Source organism: Mobula birostris, chromosome 9 (genome assembly GCF_030028105.1).
Source record: "Mobula birostris isolate sMobBir1 chromosome 9, sMobBir1.hap1, whole genome shotgun sequence".
Taxonomy (NCBI): Eukaryota; Metazoa; Chordata; class Chondrichthyes; order Myliobatiformes; family Myliobatidae; genus Mobula; species Mobula birostris.
Genome location: NC_092378.1, coordinates 31,218,476 through 31,234,231, shown reverse-complemented (window position 1 = coordinate 31,234,231; position 15,756 = coordinate 31,218,476). Strand labels below are relative to the sequence as shown.

At 36.9% G+C, this 15,756-nt stretch overlaps 1 protein-coding gene across 7 annotated transcripts in view; it reads left to right on the top strand.

Annotated features, from left to right (window-relative positions):
* The window catches only part of LOC140202643 (protein kinase C and casein kinase substrate in neurons protein 2-like), a 105,954-nt gene extending 93,537 nt beyond the window's left edge, over nucleotides 1–12,417 (top strand). For all 7 annotated transcript variants that reach the window (XM_072267743.1, XM_072267736.1, XM_072267739.1 and 4 more), the window contains 2 exons: nucleotides 209–402; nucleotides 1,617–12,417. In XM_072267743.1, coding sequence (XP_072123844.1) covers nucleotides 209–402; nucleotides 1,617–1,729 — 307 coding nt within the window. In that variant the 3' untranslated portion in view covers nucleotides 1,730–12,417. The remainder of the gene's footprint in view (nucleotides 1–208; nucleotides 403–1,616) is intronic.
* Nucleotides 12,418–15,756: the final 3,339 nt, after the last annotated feature.

Here is a 15,756-nt window from a genome sequence, read left to right as displayed (position 1 = left end):
GAATGGTCATGGGCTCTTTCACTGGATGTGCTTAAAATACAGATATATTCCTCTTTCTCTAATAATATGTTTAGCTTGTTTTGGAATGGTTTGATAAATTGTTTGTCTTGATTATATCATCTGTTTAAATTGTCAGAAGTGTACTAATTTGAGAATGATTAATGGTCATTGCAAATTATGTTAACTACTTATTTTGTTTTGTTAACAGTGTTAGTACTCATGAAAAGAACCAAAATTACACTACTGATTGGTCAGATGATGAAAGCAATAATCCCTTCAATTGCAATGAGACAAATGGTGACAATCCTTTTGATGAGAATCATTCATCAGGGTCAGAAGTGCGCGTACGAGCATTATATGACTATGAAGGACAGGAACATGATGAGCTTAGTTTCAAAGCAGGTGACTATTTATGTATTTCTAAATGTAAATCTGAATAATTTCTCTCCTGGAACTGACAGAACTACATTTAATGGATGGAGATTATTAAAGGAATTACTGTTTTCATATTTTTATGATGGGTGGAGGAGGAAAGCTCAAGGGTGCTGAAAAAAAGTGTTTATTCTGTTTTGAATTATTTGGATATTGGGCCAATTATTCAGTAACAGATATTCCGAATAGATTTCAGCATGTATGTTCATACCAAGAGGGGAATTTTGCCAATGTTAAATAAATAAGGAGATTATTGGTGTGGTGAAAGGAATAAAAAAAGGAAAAAGGAGCTAGAAAGGCTGATATTGCCTAAAAGTTGGCAGTGCCAAGCAAACTAATGAGTATGATCAACATGTACTCTGCTTCCAAATTCATTCGTCATTTAACACTTTTTAAAAAAAGATAAAGATTAGCTTTATTTGCCCCATGTACATTGAAACATGCAGTGAAATGCATCATTTGCCTCAATAATCAACACAGTCCAGCTATGTGCTGGGGGCAGCCTCCATGTGTCGCCATACTTCCGGCACCAATCTAGCATGCCCACAACTTACTCTAACCCTTACATCTTTGGAATGTGGAAGAAAACTGGAGCACCTGGAGGAAACCCATGTAGTCACAGAAGAACATACAAACTCCTTATAGACAGCAGCAGGAATTGACCCCGATCTTCTGATCACTGGCAGTGTAAAGCATTACGGTAACTACTACACTATCTGCCACCCTAACCAGTGAAGTTTTAGATATTGGTTAAGTTGTGCAGTCCAGATGGATTGCAACCTGGGATGTTTGGAAAGTGCTGATCACAGCCAGTCTTGAATGATGAAAATTGTTCAAAAAAAACTGGAAAATTGCAGGTGTTGCAGTCTTGTTCAAGAGGCAGATATGCTTGGAAATTGGTTTTACAGAAGTGTTGGGATTCTGGAGGAAAATAAATGTTTGGTCAGAAGTGCTCTAATAATGAAGCGTTTTCAGGACTTAAAATAAAATCTTATTTGACAAACCATTTTGGGTATATAAATGATGTATGTATCATCTACCTAAAGTATCTGTATTAAAAATATTAGATTATAATTAAGGTATAAATTGTTCAAGATAAACCTTTTGTGGAAATGCATATTTCCTGCTAATGTTAGGCATATGTTATGTTTATCGCAACTAACTTGGTGTTCTTTCTGTAACAGGTGATGAATTAACAAAAGTAGAAGATGAAGACGAGCAGGGTTGGTGCAAAGGGCGACTAGAAAGTGGTCAAGTTGGCTTGTACCCTGCCAATTATGTTGAAGTTATTCAGTGATGTAGAATGTACCAATGCAAAATGCAATCTCTTTTCAATTTAAATACACAGTTACATCAATCTAAAATAAAATATATTGGTGTAGAGAATGTACAAATTCATTATAGTAGGCGTTATTTCTTCAGCTACTGCTTTGCTTTGAGAAGAATCAAGTTTTTAACAATGAACGAATAGGCATTTTAGCAGGCTGGCATCCTCTGAAGTTCAGCTGAAGCTTCCTGGTAATTGTGATATTGGATTTAAATATTATCTATTAGTCCATGGCAATGGCAAGTTTTGTTTTCAAACATACAGATTGTAAAAATTGATTTTAAGAACTTGCCTTGTGTGACTGCTGAATATCAACTTTAATTGTTATGCAACCTTTCTATTAAGTGATTTCCCTTGCCCAGTTTTCCATTTTTGAAAGAGAAATCAACTAAGTTGTCTGTTTTCAATGTTATTTTTAAAAATTAAGGCTTTCAATATTTTCCTATTAGTTATTTTAATATTTAATTTGCAGTTTCTCTTTTATAGAAATGGCATTCTTTTAAATGCATGAGGTATTGTAAGAAAGAATGATCTACTTTTATTTCCTCCCTATAGTGTAGAAATATTTAATCATTTATAGCTGTGCAAAACCATGTGCTTTGGTGTGCTAGCTAAACTTCCTGCACCACGTATTCAGCACATCAGTGAAACACTGGGATGCGTTTTAGTTAAGTACTACTGCACTTGTTGCCTGTTACTTTAATGTGATGTATCATAATTGATATATATCTATTGAAATAATGTAACGTTAAACTTAGGCAGTCTGCATTGTGAAAATTGTGGATTTTAATGTGGCTGCGGAATACAGGACTCCATGATTTTTAATATGTTCATTTGCTCCTAACCTTTGGAAGAGTTAATGTTAGATGTTGAAGAGAATGTATTCCAATATTTCATTTACTTTCAGTTGTTAGTACACTGTTCTGCATATCTCTTTGATAACTGGAGAGTTTGAAAATCTGCTTTAATATGCAGCATGGAATCCTCCTTTACAGCAAAGACTGCAGAACTCTTAACATGTATTAAAAATTCACATGAACAAATAATTTGGAACTGGTGAATGTTTTCTAGTGCAATTTTGTTCAGTGAATCCTTCCAAGTATTCTTCACTGCTAGGATTAAACCAGAAATTGTGTGCAGTAGTAACAAGGTAGACTTATGATTTAGATTATGAGGACATTTTTAATACTATTCTGGCCAACCATCTAGCTGAATGGAATGCTAAAACTCTACAATTTTAGGTAAGTAGCTGTATTGGAATACCGTGTATTATAATCAACTAAATGGCTGGTAGGCTTTTAAAAAAAAAAGTAATTATTTGTTCAGCTGGTGTGAAATGACGGTTTTAAGTATTGCATTTGTGTCATTTAATTCAGTAACTTATTAAATGATGGTGCCTTAGAAAACTTTTTCTCAAATGTTTTTGTAGAATCTATAGACAATGGGTTTCTTTTTTAAAAATCTTTTTTGTACACTAGTTTGAGGGTGAAATTTTAAAAATTAAACCCATCCCTTGACTCCAATATTTTGAATTCCCAGTAAATTGGCTTTTACAAAACTAATTATCTTTATAACACATAGGTTTTGACTTTTAAAATTTAGTAGCACTACCAAATACTTGATAAAAAGTCTTGTGAACTAAACCATTTTTAATATCTGTTTGATACTTCAATCCATTTATAGAGATGTTTTTTTTGTACAGCACCCTGAAAAATTCCTGTAGATAGTAGAGAATGAAAATATCAAACAGGAGAACTTGGAGTCATCTGATCATATGAACACATGAAGTATAACAGGAATAACACCTGAATCCATTTAGTAGCATTATAGATCTGATTGCAACCCCAACTCTGCAATTCAGTCTACCTACCCACGCCTCTTGATTAAAAAGAATGTATGTCTGCCCTGAAAATATTAAAAGCCTTTGTTTCATCATCCTCTGAGGTAAAGAGTCTCTAAGTCTTGTAGTAATGAGGAAAAAAATCTCACCTGAGTCTTAAAAGTACAACCCTTGACTTTTAAACGGTGACTACCCAGTTCTAGTTTCTCACATAAAGAGAAACATTCCCTCTGCATCCATCCATTTGGGGCATCTCAGGATTTTAAATATTTCGGTTGTCTCCTCCCACTCATCTAAAGTCCAGCAGATACAGCCTTAGTCTATTCAGTGTTTCCTCAAAAGGTAACCCAGCCATTCTAGTTAAATCAGGATCACCTTCTCTGAGCTGCGATCAACACATCTTCCCTTTAAAAAGGGGCACCAGTACAGTACTCCAGATGTGATCTCAATTTCCACAGCAATAAGTCACTTTTTAAAAATTCCCAGTATCCACATACCAGACTTTTGCTCATGCACACCAGAACACCCATATTTCTCTGCAGACCAAAAGTTCTCTAATCTCTCACCATTTAGATTCTTTAATTTTCCAATCAAACTAGACAGTTATACGTGTTCTGACATCTAATTTTCAGCAGTTTGTCCACTTAACCCATCTGTAGCCCTTTCCCTTCTTATGTCTGTTTCATAATATTTACAATTATTTTATGTTATCAGCAAGTTTAACAGCCATCCCTTCAGTTTCTTCATCCCCGTGATTTTCATCAATTGTAATCAGTTGAGGCTCCACCACCGACAACTTTAATGACATCCTGGTACCAGAAAAGGACTCATTTACACTCATTCTCTGTTTCACTCTATCTTCTATCCATGCCAACATTTTACCTATTATGCCATAAGTTTTGATCTTCTGTAGTAACCTTTGATACTGAATTTTATCAGAAAATAGGAAGTAAGATGGAAAATAGTTATAGGAAGAATGTACCTAACAGTGAAATTAGAAGATTTTGGTTTCTCCTATTAATTAGAACAACAGGGTATGCAAATTTAGATAGGAGGTACAGTGAGGCTTTGGAGGGTTTTAAAAGAAGGATGGAGATCCTATACTGATTATTTGAGGATATTGAGACAGTGAAACTTTGTTAAAACTAGTAAGACACTGCAACAGATTTTCAAGGCTTTAAAGGAATGATCTGAGGAGCCTTGGAGAATACTGGGAAAATAGTGGAGTTAAGTTTAGGAGTGTGACGTAAACATTGTTTGATAGGTGGAGTGATGGCTGTGGAAGTGAGTCAGGAGGTGAGTTGAAAGCTCAATTCAGAAGCAGTTTGCATACCAAACCTGTGCATCATCTGATGAGGTTGATGAAATCTGGAGTTGTGTAGGTTGTGGTTGGACAAATAATTGATTTGACTGCTAACAGCCATTGTGCACACTTAGTGATTGCCAGTAAAAATATACCTCAAAATGAAACTCCATGGTGAAAGAAACAACACAGCAGGGTCTGGTCAGTTAGCATCTACAAAGAGTTAATGTGGAGTTAATGTTTCATGCTTGATTTGTCATTGGAGCGTGCCAAAACTCCTCCCTTCCTGCCACAACCACCACCACTTCAACGCCATCTATTGGTGAAAGCAAGACCATTCCAGCAAAATGAGAATTAACGTTTTGTCCCTATACTAGCAAATGTGGTAGCATCATTAAACATATAGTTCTATGTGTGTTTGAGTTCGGAATTTATTTACACTGTTAAAACTGAATGGACATTCCACGATACTGACTTTCAAATTTTCTGCTTTGCATTGCAAAGGACAAATAACATTACTGAACTGTATTTACATTTTTACAAGTCTCATAACAGATGTGCAAATTGGTAATCAGTCACAATGAATTCTGATTTTTTTGTTTCCTTTTTATGATACTACTGAATTGAACAATGGAATTTTAATGAATTTTAATTCACTGCAGAGCCTTTCATGTTTTTGTATACAAGTCAATTATGCTGAGCCTTTAATCTTAAATGTACCACTTTAAAGATAAATTTATTCTTTAGAGGTGAATAGATACTGACATTAATTTCAAGAGTGGTGAAAAGTGGTGGCGGTAGTAGTGATATAAATTGTCAGTATGTTTGTAGACCACGTTTTATTCAGGATACATTGGTATGGGACATCAAAATACAAATTTTCTGGTGGGTTCGACCGCAGACATGAATATAACTAGACACAACAGTTTGAAGTTATATATGGGGATTGGCTATCTGAAATCCTTCTCTAAACTAGGAGTCATGCACATTTCTAGTCAGGTGTAAGAAGTATCCACAACCTCTCAGTTCTCCTGTACCTCATTCATAAAACTTCACCCAGTGGCAAGGATTGGATGGAAAAGTGACCAAAAGGCATGGAGGTTTGTGGGGTCAACAAGCAGTGCACAGAATTAAGATGCAATAGCAGGACACATAATTCGTTGTTGGGAAATTATATTAGAACACGTACCTTGTAATTGACAAACAAAAAAAATAGCAGTTTAAGCATCGTTAAGCTAAAGTCAAAATAAATTCACCTATTGCATTATTTTTCTCACATCAGAAAATATGAACTTTTTTAAGAGACTACAATGTATGCAACCCTGAGTAAAATCAAAATGGACATATTGTACATCTGTTAACACATCGACAATGAGATACTGTACATGGAACTATTTTATTATCATGATGCTGAGATACATCTTAGGATGTGCTGGGACACATCATCAGTATTGTAACTTGGGGTCATTGGGTGTTTCAAGTCTTTCAACATCAGACACCCTCACCTAGGAGACCCAGCCAGGGTTAATCAGGCCCCACCTTATGTCCCAGCAGCATTGGTCTATGGGGCACACCTCCTGATCCGTAGCTACCTGAAGGCCTGCTCAGCAGCCTCTGTGACAGTCCTGATGGTTCTTTTCTTTGCGGCCCCTGTAATGCCATGGAGAGAGTAGGTTCTATAGGGTGAGCAGCCAGCAAATCCTAGACACTCCACCTCTATAGGCTTGCATTGTGACTTCCACACCTGTCTCTGGCACTGCTGTACCACCTCCGGGTATCTGGCTTTCTTGTGCTCAAACACCTCCTCAATCCGGTCTTCCCAAGACACTGTGAGTTCCATCATGATCACCTGCATTGAGGTTGACACAATGCTGATGTGATAAAGTCAGGGAACTTTAATTGCTTGCTAAAATCGACTTTCAGTTGCCAGTCAGATGCTGTGGTGAGCAAGCCTGATGGTGATTTAGGCTGAGGCTGTAGTTGGTCTCCAGCTTTGACAAAGGCTGTGGGATTTCTGTATACTATAAATATGCTATGATTCTTCAACAGATCAGAAATTATTCCCATCACAGCAGTTTTTGGGCAATTCTAAATGCTTTGTAACTAATTCAAAAAAGGAACATTAAAGAACAGCCATAAACATTGACCACCAACAACAGGAAAGGGGCAAAGTGGAGCAGAAGACAAGAGATTATTTATGTTGATTTGATTCTTTAACCATCATTATCTATATTGAATAACTTTACCTTATTTAGTAAACTTGTTTTACTGAATAAACCAATAACAGTTTATTCAGTGCAAGTGTATCTCAAAATGACAGACCAGGGGAGATAAAGGAAGGCATAGGAATCAGCAGGTCAGATAGAATCTTCAAAGTTCAACATCCTTAGTTGCAGTACATTGTATCAACACTACAAATCTTCATGTTAACAAATTATTTATCTGCAGTGTCTCTATCAACAGCTGACAAATCCTATTCTTAGTGCTTGATGTCATTAAATGTTGTTTATAGAATGCATATGATACACAGTGAAAAGTAATAGCTGCATGCCTTCCTCCCATGTATGAAGTTCCTGCCATTCACACTTGCCAAATTTCTATCATACTCTGTTTCCACTAGATATCACGTTGTATTTGATGTGCTGTTTAGTCTGCCTGTTTGCTATTTTTCCAGAACTGTTAGCATCTCAGCATCAAGTTCATCATGAAACTCTAGGAGTTAATTCCTGAGGTGGCTGACAATTTGGCTTTTTTAAAAAGGTTGTTTGAAAACATTATCACACCCAATGTTCTGGATGAAAAGAGTCAAATTTTCTTTGCCACAGGAGTAACTACAGACCCAATATGCCAGTGAGATATGAAATTTTGACTAAATTTAATGCATTTTAGATGTTCCAATATTTTAATTCTGTAGGCATTGTTAGATCCTAAGAAGAAAGAGGAATAACTAGCAGTGCCTTATTGGCTGTAATCCATAAGTTCAAAAGGTACATGAAGATCCCGAGTTAACAACTTCTAAAAAATGAGCCTGCAGCTAATTCCACTATGAAGTGTAATACCAGCATCAGTACACAGCCAGGAGCATGACTGTTTTTCTCTTTTCCCTCACTTCTAAACATTCTTCAATTTTGTCTGACTTTCAGAGAGCTCTCCCAGTTATAATAGCTTCACAACTTTGTCTGCCTAGTCTCATTCCTTCTGTTTTCTTTTTGTGTTCATGGGAAATTCTATGGATGGAAAACGTTATTAGTCCTACTTGCTGTTTCTTTCCTCTTGATAATTCATGGTATGACTAAAACAGGCCTGTCCTTGTATTTCTTTCAATCCTTTTTTTGAAGGCAAGTGTTCCAAACAGAAAATGCTAATAAATTTATATACCTGTCAGCTAATAGCAAGTTATTTTCAGACAAATTTCAGTAATTAGATTTAGGATTAAGAGAGAAAATCTGCCTGACGCAGTGTTATGTTCATATAAAGAAAGTTGATCAATTGCTTTCTGAGGCCTCCTATTGGAGATATTCCCAGATGACCAAATAATTACTATTATCCTAAACTCTATTGATCTGTATTGAGATGTGACCAAAAAGTTGCAATAGATAGAAATCCTTTTAAATTTTCTATTACTTTGCCTAAATTGCCCAATAATTTTATGGATTCATCATTAGCACCAATGAAACTGTAGTAAAACACCTGCGCTGATGCAGGGTTTTGACCTTTCTATTCCTTTCTCCCACAGATGCTGATTGACCCACTGAGTTGCTCCAGCAGATTGTTGACTAATTAATAAATCTGTTTTAACATGTACATTGGTTATCATATTTATCAACTCATTGAATAACTAAGTATGATAACACTTAGCTGGCTTAACTGCACATTTAATTAAATATCCATAAACCTTTAAGTTTTAAAGATTTAGATTGTAGTTCCTGAATACACAAAGGAATTAGACAAAATACCACAAGCAGAGGATACCAGTTGATTAGAACTTGCAATTCTAGATAAAACTATACAATATGAAAACCAAAAATTCTATATAATGAAATATTCTGATTTGTTAAATAAAAATCGATAACTGCTCCTATTTGATTGATAGTATTTAAATTTTTAAATATTAAGGATTATTCAAATGTAACTAGTTTTGTTACATTTGTCATTTTTAGCATTATTGTTGCAACTGTTACTAAAGAATAAATTTGATTGCCTTTGAAGTTTAAGCTCATGACAATATTCGCATTATAAACTAAAAATGAGTTTAGGTCAACAAATTAAATAGCTGGTTCCTACTGAAATTACTGGGAAAAACTTCTGATCAACTTTGATATGTTAATCTAGTAAAACATTTCTTCTAACTGGTGAATTAAGATCAAAGGAATATTCTTAAAATTAGAGCTCCTCCATACAGGATCTAAGCTAACAGAAGTAACTTTTCAACTAGATATAAATAAAAACTGGCTATGTCTTAGTCTTGTGATTACATTGTAGATTGCTGTTGATTGTGATCTGCATGAGTTGATTCAGACCTGGCTTCCAATTTTGGTTTTAAAAATTGCATGAGTGCATGCAAGTCCTTGCACTACTTAAACCTTAAATGTTTTCAGATTATGGAAGGAGAATAATAAGAGTAATAATTATGATACTTTTGTTCTAGTATTTTTGCCTTTGTTGAAAACATTAGTTGTCATGGCAATTATGAATATGAAACAAAGCAATAATGAAAATGAGTGTGTCTTCCTGTTGTTTCATTGATATTACCACTGACATGGTCAAAAGAAGATTATACCCTTGAGTGAACTTGTGCTTCTTCCTGAAAATAAGTCAGCCCGAATTCTGTAGTGATGCTGAGGCGTAAATTCCAAATTCCACTAACTGTGGTTACAAATAACTGTATTTGCATCATACCATGTACTTTATGGAAATAAGATGCTAATTCGTGTACTCTTCGTCCCATTACCTTATATTTTAAAAAAAGCAACTGCAAAAGTGTTCCATCTTACCATCCTATGTAAAACTGCTCTATTGCTCAACTTGGACAATGTTTCCTGAGTTATCTTTTAGTTATTCTAATAAAAGGCACCTTTAAAACATCGAGAGGTGGAAAGAGAATTATAATTAGGACTTGAATTTGTTCTAATATTGAGAGCTCTAAGTTTTCACAATAATAAAATGAAAATGGAGCTTATTAAAGTGTATAATTTCAAAGGTTAATGTATTTTTGCCCAGAAATTGGAGCTTAGCCTTTTTGGTATGCTGAACAAGTGCTGTGTGTAGTATTAGTACCTTGCAATGTATCGGGAAATTGACAAATAACCTGCTTAGAAAATGGAGTGCCTTGAGTTATGAGTTAGATTGCAGCTGCCTAAAGGACCTCTGTCTATGGAAGCCTGAGGGCAGCTGCAGGAGGAAACAGAACTGCAGTCGGGGAAATTGCAGAAGAGAGGATACAAACAGTATATAGGGTTGAATAGTGCTGCCCACCCACCTTATAATCATTAACATAGATTCAATGCCTTCGCAAGAGATGGGCTCATCATACTGACACAGACAGACAAACTAGTGTGTACATCTGTTGCAAATTAATAGAAATTCTGCAAGAGATATGTGGGCAATAAATAGGCTGGAAGAGAGTGTACAGAGAAATGTATTTGATAGAACATTGACTTTTTAAATGTATTATGATCCATTGCTGATCCACAAGGCTTGCCCATTGATTTTCTTGCATTTTAAATGCAGGTGCTGGGTTGCACATATTTCTGTTAGTTAATGTGGAAATGGCTATTGCCACACTGAATTGTAATCATTAGAAATGCTTTGTATATCAGGCAAGATTCAGACAAGCTAAAGTGAATTTCAGTTTTTTCTCCTGTTGTATCATCTCATTTATCTCAAGCTCCTGTTTATCACCCATTATTTCAGTTATTTACTCTCAAAATTCATTGGATTTTTTTTTAAAAAGGTATTTGACGTTATAGATACTCCTGATTACTCAGCTTGTCATCAACTTTCCTGATTCCATTAGTACCCGAGCTTGTCTTTTCTGTTGGAAGGTCCACACTGAACTCAGAACAAAAGGCAATATACTATGAATCTAATTCAGATACGATATTAACAGAAAATGCAAACAGCAGGTCATGTTGCATCTAATGGGAAGGCTGGCCATATAGCTCCTCCAGCCTTTTACACAATTCACTGAGGTTGTGACTGATCTGTGGCCAAAGAATACAGGCCAGAATTTTCATCATGTTCTCCAAGAGTTTAAAACTACCAATGAAACTAACATTGATTGCACTCACAATTAAGTAGCCACATGACGTGAAATTTTATGATGTAAAGGAAAAATTGCTCAGTTGAATAGTTAAATAAGGTTATAACCTACTTTAAATATTTGAATGAAAAAACAAAATTCTGGTGATTTGCCACTGCTGTTATTTTTTAGTACTGTAATTTTTATCAGTCCCTATCCCTGATTAAATGTTAAGCTTCTCAGGAAGTTGTTTTCTTACTCCAGTGGAAATAATGCAGAAATATTATTGTCTGTACTTAATTTGCATCATCACTTAAGAGCTTGCACAGCAGTTTAGAGTTGGTAGAGCACAGCACATTGGTGGGCTTATGGAGTCTGGGTTGTAAATAGACCAGAGTAAGACTTGCGTGTTTCTTTCTCTAAAAAAAATCCAGTTGTTTTATGGTTCCATTTCTGATCCTAGAGATTTATTATAGACTTTTGATTCCTCACATTTAATGTTGAGTTTCAAATTCATTCATATGTTGTGATACAGGCCTCTGAATATTTGCTGAGTAATAACTACAATGCCAGAAATCCATATCATACTATATAATCCCTTCTCATGAAGAATTAAATGAAAGAGAAGAATAGAATCAGCATGCCTGATATGCATATGTAAGAATTAACAATTCAATAGCCAGAATATGGATTACATCTGTAATTCTAGTAAACTTGATAGCAGGACCAATTGTCATTCTTGGAATAATTTACTATTCATAGCCAACAGGCTGTTTGATATTAGGTGGATAGGTCGCTGCATGGAACCTTGCTCTGTTTGCAGGGAGGGAGGTAGGGAATGATAGGAGCTTTGTGAGCTATTGATTTGAGAGACTGGAATAATGGGTTAAGAGGAAGAAGGTTGTAGAAATTCAGGAAGGAGCAGTGGGAATGCAGCAGGCCTGGGAGCACATGGTGGCTGTGGGCTAGGGAAGAAATTGTAAAGCCTTGTTTTGTTCAGTTGCCATGTTCTCCAGTGCTCTCACCTGAACACATTAAATTCTTAGGATTCAGACACTGATAAAATAAATGTTAATTCTTGTTTTATTCTTCTCATGTTCTTTCTGACATGTTGACTATTTTAAGTACTTTCTTTGTATAGTATCTACATAAATGTTGACCTATCCATTTTGTGTTTTAATGTAAAGAAACTTGAAAAGGAATTCCAATTGCCTATGATTATTATTATTATTTAACCTGAATAAAGCTTTATTTGCATAATGAAAATACCAAAATTTGTTTTTAACCACTTGTGTGCTTATTACTTTGGAAAGATTTCACATGCACAAGATGCAGATGCACATTTCAACTATTTTCCTCTCTATCAAAAAATTTCTTTAGAGATTGGAAGGGACATTTGGAGAGGAAGGGGGAGCAGCCAGATGTCTTGGTACATATTGATACCAATGACATAGGAAGGAAAAACAATGAGGTCCTGAAAAGAGAATTTGGAGAGCAAGGTAGAAAGCTGAGTAACAGAACCTCCTGGGTAGTAATTTCTGGATTGCTGCCTGTGCCACGTGCCAGTGAGAGTAGAAACAAGATGAAGAGTGAGTAAGGGATTTGAAAGTTGGAGGGGAGGGGGAGATCCAAAATGATAGGAGAAGACAGGAGGGGGAGGGATAGAGCCAAAAGCTGGACAGGTGATAGGCAAAAGGGGATACATGATCCTCTCGTATCCCCTTTTGCCTATCACCTGTCCAGCTCTTGGCTCTATCCCTCCCCCTCCTGTCTTCTCCTATCATTTTGGATCTCCCCCTCCCCCTCCAACTTTCAAATCCCTTACTCACTCTTCCTTCAGTTAGTCCTGACGAAGGGTCTCAGCCTGAAACGTCGACTGCACCTCTTCCTACAGATGCTGTTTGGCCTGCTGCGTTCACCAGCAACTTTGATGTGTGTTGCTTGAATTTCCAGCATCTGCAGAATTCCTGTTGTTTGCGTAGAAACAGGATGATGCGTGGCTGAGAAGCTGGTGCAGGGGGTAGGATTTCAGGTTCTTGGAACATTGGGATCTCTTCTGGGGGAGGTATGACCTGTTCACAGTGATGGGTTGCACCTGAACCCAAAGGGAACCAATATTCTCATGGGCAGGTTTGTTAGAGCTGTTGGGGAGGGTTTAAACTAATTTGGCAGGGGGGTGAGAACCGGAGTGGAGGGACTCTGGATAGGACAGATAGTAAAAAAGTAAAGATAGCATGCAGTCAGACTGTCAGGAGGGGCAGGCAGGTGATGGAACTCAGTTGCAGCCAACAGGCTGAGTATCAAATCATTAGGGATGCCAAATCAGAAAGGATAGCAAATACGATACTCAAGGTGGTGTATCTAAAAGTGCATAGTATAAGAATAGGATGGATGATCTTGTTGCAATATTACAGATTGCCAGGTATGATGTGACCATCACTGAATTGATGATAGTAGTTGGGAGCTGAATGTCCAAGATTACACATTATACCGGAGAAATAGGAAGGTATGCAGAGGGGGTGGTGTGGCTCTACTAGTAAAGAATGGCATCAAATCAGTAGAAAGATGTGACATAGGATCAGAAGATACTGAATCCTTGTGGGTTGAGTTAAGAAACTGCAAGGGTAAAAGGACATTGGGTGTCATATACAGGCCTCCCAACAGTGGCTGGGAGGTGGACCACAGTAACAACAGGAAATAGAAAAGGAGAGTCAAAAGGGCGATGTTATGGTAGTCGTGGGAGATTATAACATGCAGGTTGATAGGGAAAATCAGATTGGTAATGGATCTCGAGAGTGAGTTTGTTGAATGCCTATGAGATAGCTTTTTAGAGCAGTTTGTCATTGCCTACTAGGGTATCAGCTATGTTGGACTGGGTGTTGTGTAATGAACTGGAGGCGATTGGGGAGCTCAAGGTAAGAGAACCCCTAGGAACCAGTGATCACAGTATGATTGAGTTCAACTTGAAATTTGATAGGGAGAAAGTAAAGTCTGATGTAGCAGTATTTCAGTGGAGTAACGGAAATTACAGTGGTATGAGAGAGGAGTTGGCTAAAGTAAATTGGAAGGAGCTGCTGGCAGGGATGTCAGCAGAGCAGCAATGGCGTGTGTTTCTAAGAAAAATTAGGAAGGTGCAGGACATGTGTATTCCAAAAATGAAGAAATACTCAAATGGTAAGATAGTACAACCATGGCTGATAAGGGAAGTCAAAGTTATTGTAAAGGCAAAAGAAAGGGCATATAACAAAGCAAAAATTAGTGGGAAGATAGGGGTTTGGGAGGTTTTTAAAAACCTACAGAGAGCAACTAAAAAAAGTCATCAGAAGGGAAAAGATGAAATATGAAAGCAGGCTAGCAAATAATATCAAAGTGGATAGTAAAAGTTTTCAAGTATGTTAAAAATAAAAGAAATGAGAGTGGATATAGGACTGCTAGAAAATGACGCAAGAGAAATAATAACGGGACAAGGAGATGGCTGACGAGTGATGACTAGATGAGTATTTTGTGTCAGTCTTCACTGTAGAAAACACTAGCAGTATGCCTGATGATATAGTGTGTGAAGGAAGAGAAGTGGGTGCAGTTATTGTTACAAGAGAGAAGGTGCTCAAAAAGGTAAAAGACCTAAAGGTACATAAGTCACCTGGACCAGATGAACTGCACCCGAAGGTTCTGAAAGAGGTAGTGTTAGAAATTATGGTAGCATTGGAAACAAACTTACAAAGATCTTTGGACTCTAGCATGATGCCAGAGGACTGGAAAATTGCAAATGTTACTCCACTCTTTAAGAAAGGAGGAAGGCAGCAGAAAGGAAATTATAGACTAGTTAACCTGACTTCAGTGGTTAGGAAGATGTTAGAGTTAATTGTTAAGGATGAGGTGATGGAGTACTTCGTGACACAGGACAAGATAGGACAAAGTCAGCATGGTTTCCTTCAGGGAAAATCCTGCCTGATGAACCTGTTGGAATTCTTTGAGGAGATTACAAGTAGGATAGCTAAAGGGGATTCAGTGGATGTTGTATATTTGGACTTTCAGAAGGCCTTTGACAAAGTGCCACTCATGGGGCTGCTTACCAAGTTAAGAGCCCATGGTATTACAGGAATGTTACTAACATGGTTAGAGTATTGGCTGAAGGAGGCAGCGAGTGGGAATAAAAGGATCCCTCTCTGGTTGGCTGCCAGTGACTAGTGGTGTTCCACAGGGGTCGGTGTTGGGACCACTTCTTTATATGCTGTATCTAAATGATTTAGATGATAGAATAGATGGCTTTGTTGCAGATGGAAAATTGATGGAGCGGAAGGTAGTGTTGAGGAAACAGGTAGGATGCAGAAGGACTTAGATTAGAAGCATGGGCAAGAAAGTGGCAAATGAAATACAATGTTAGAAAATGCATGGTTATGCACTTGTAGTAGAAATAAATGTGCAGATTATTTTCTAAACAGGGAGAAAATTTAGGAATCTGAGATGCAAAGGGACTTGGGAGTCCTTGTGCAGGACACCCTGAAGGTTAACTTGCAGGTTGAGTTGATGGTGAGGAAGGCAAATGCCATGTTAGGATTTCTTTCAAGAGGTCTAGAATACTAGAGCAAGGATGTGATGCTGAGGCTTCATAA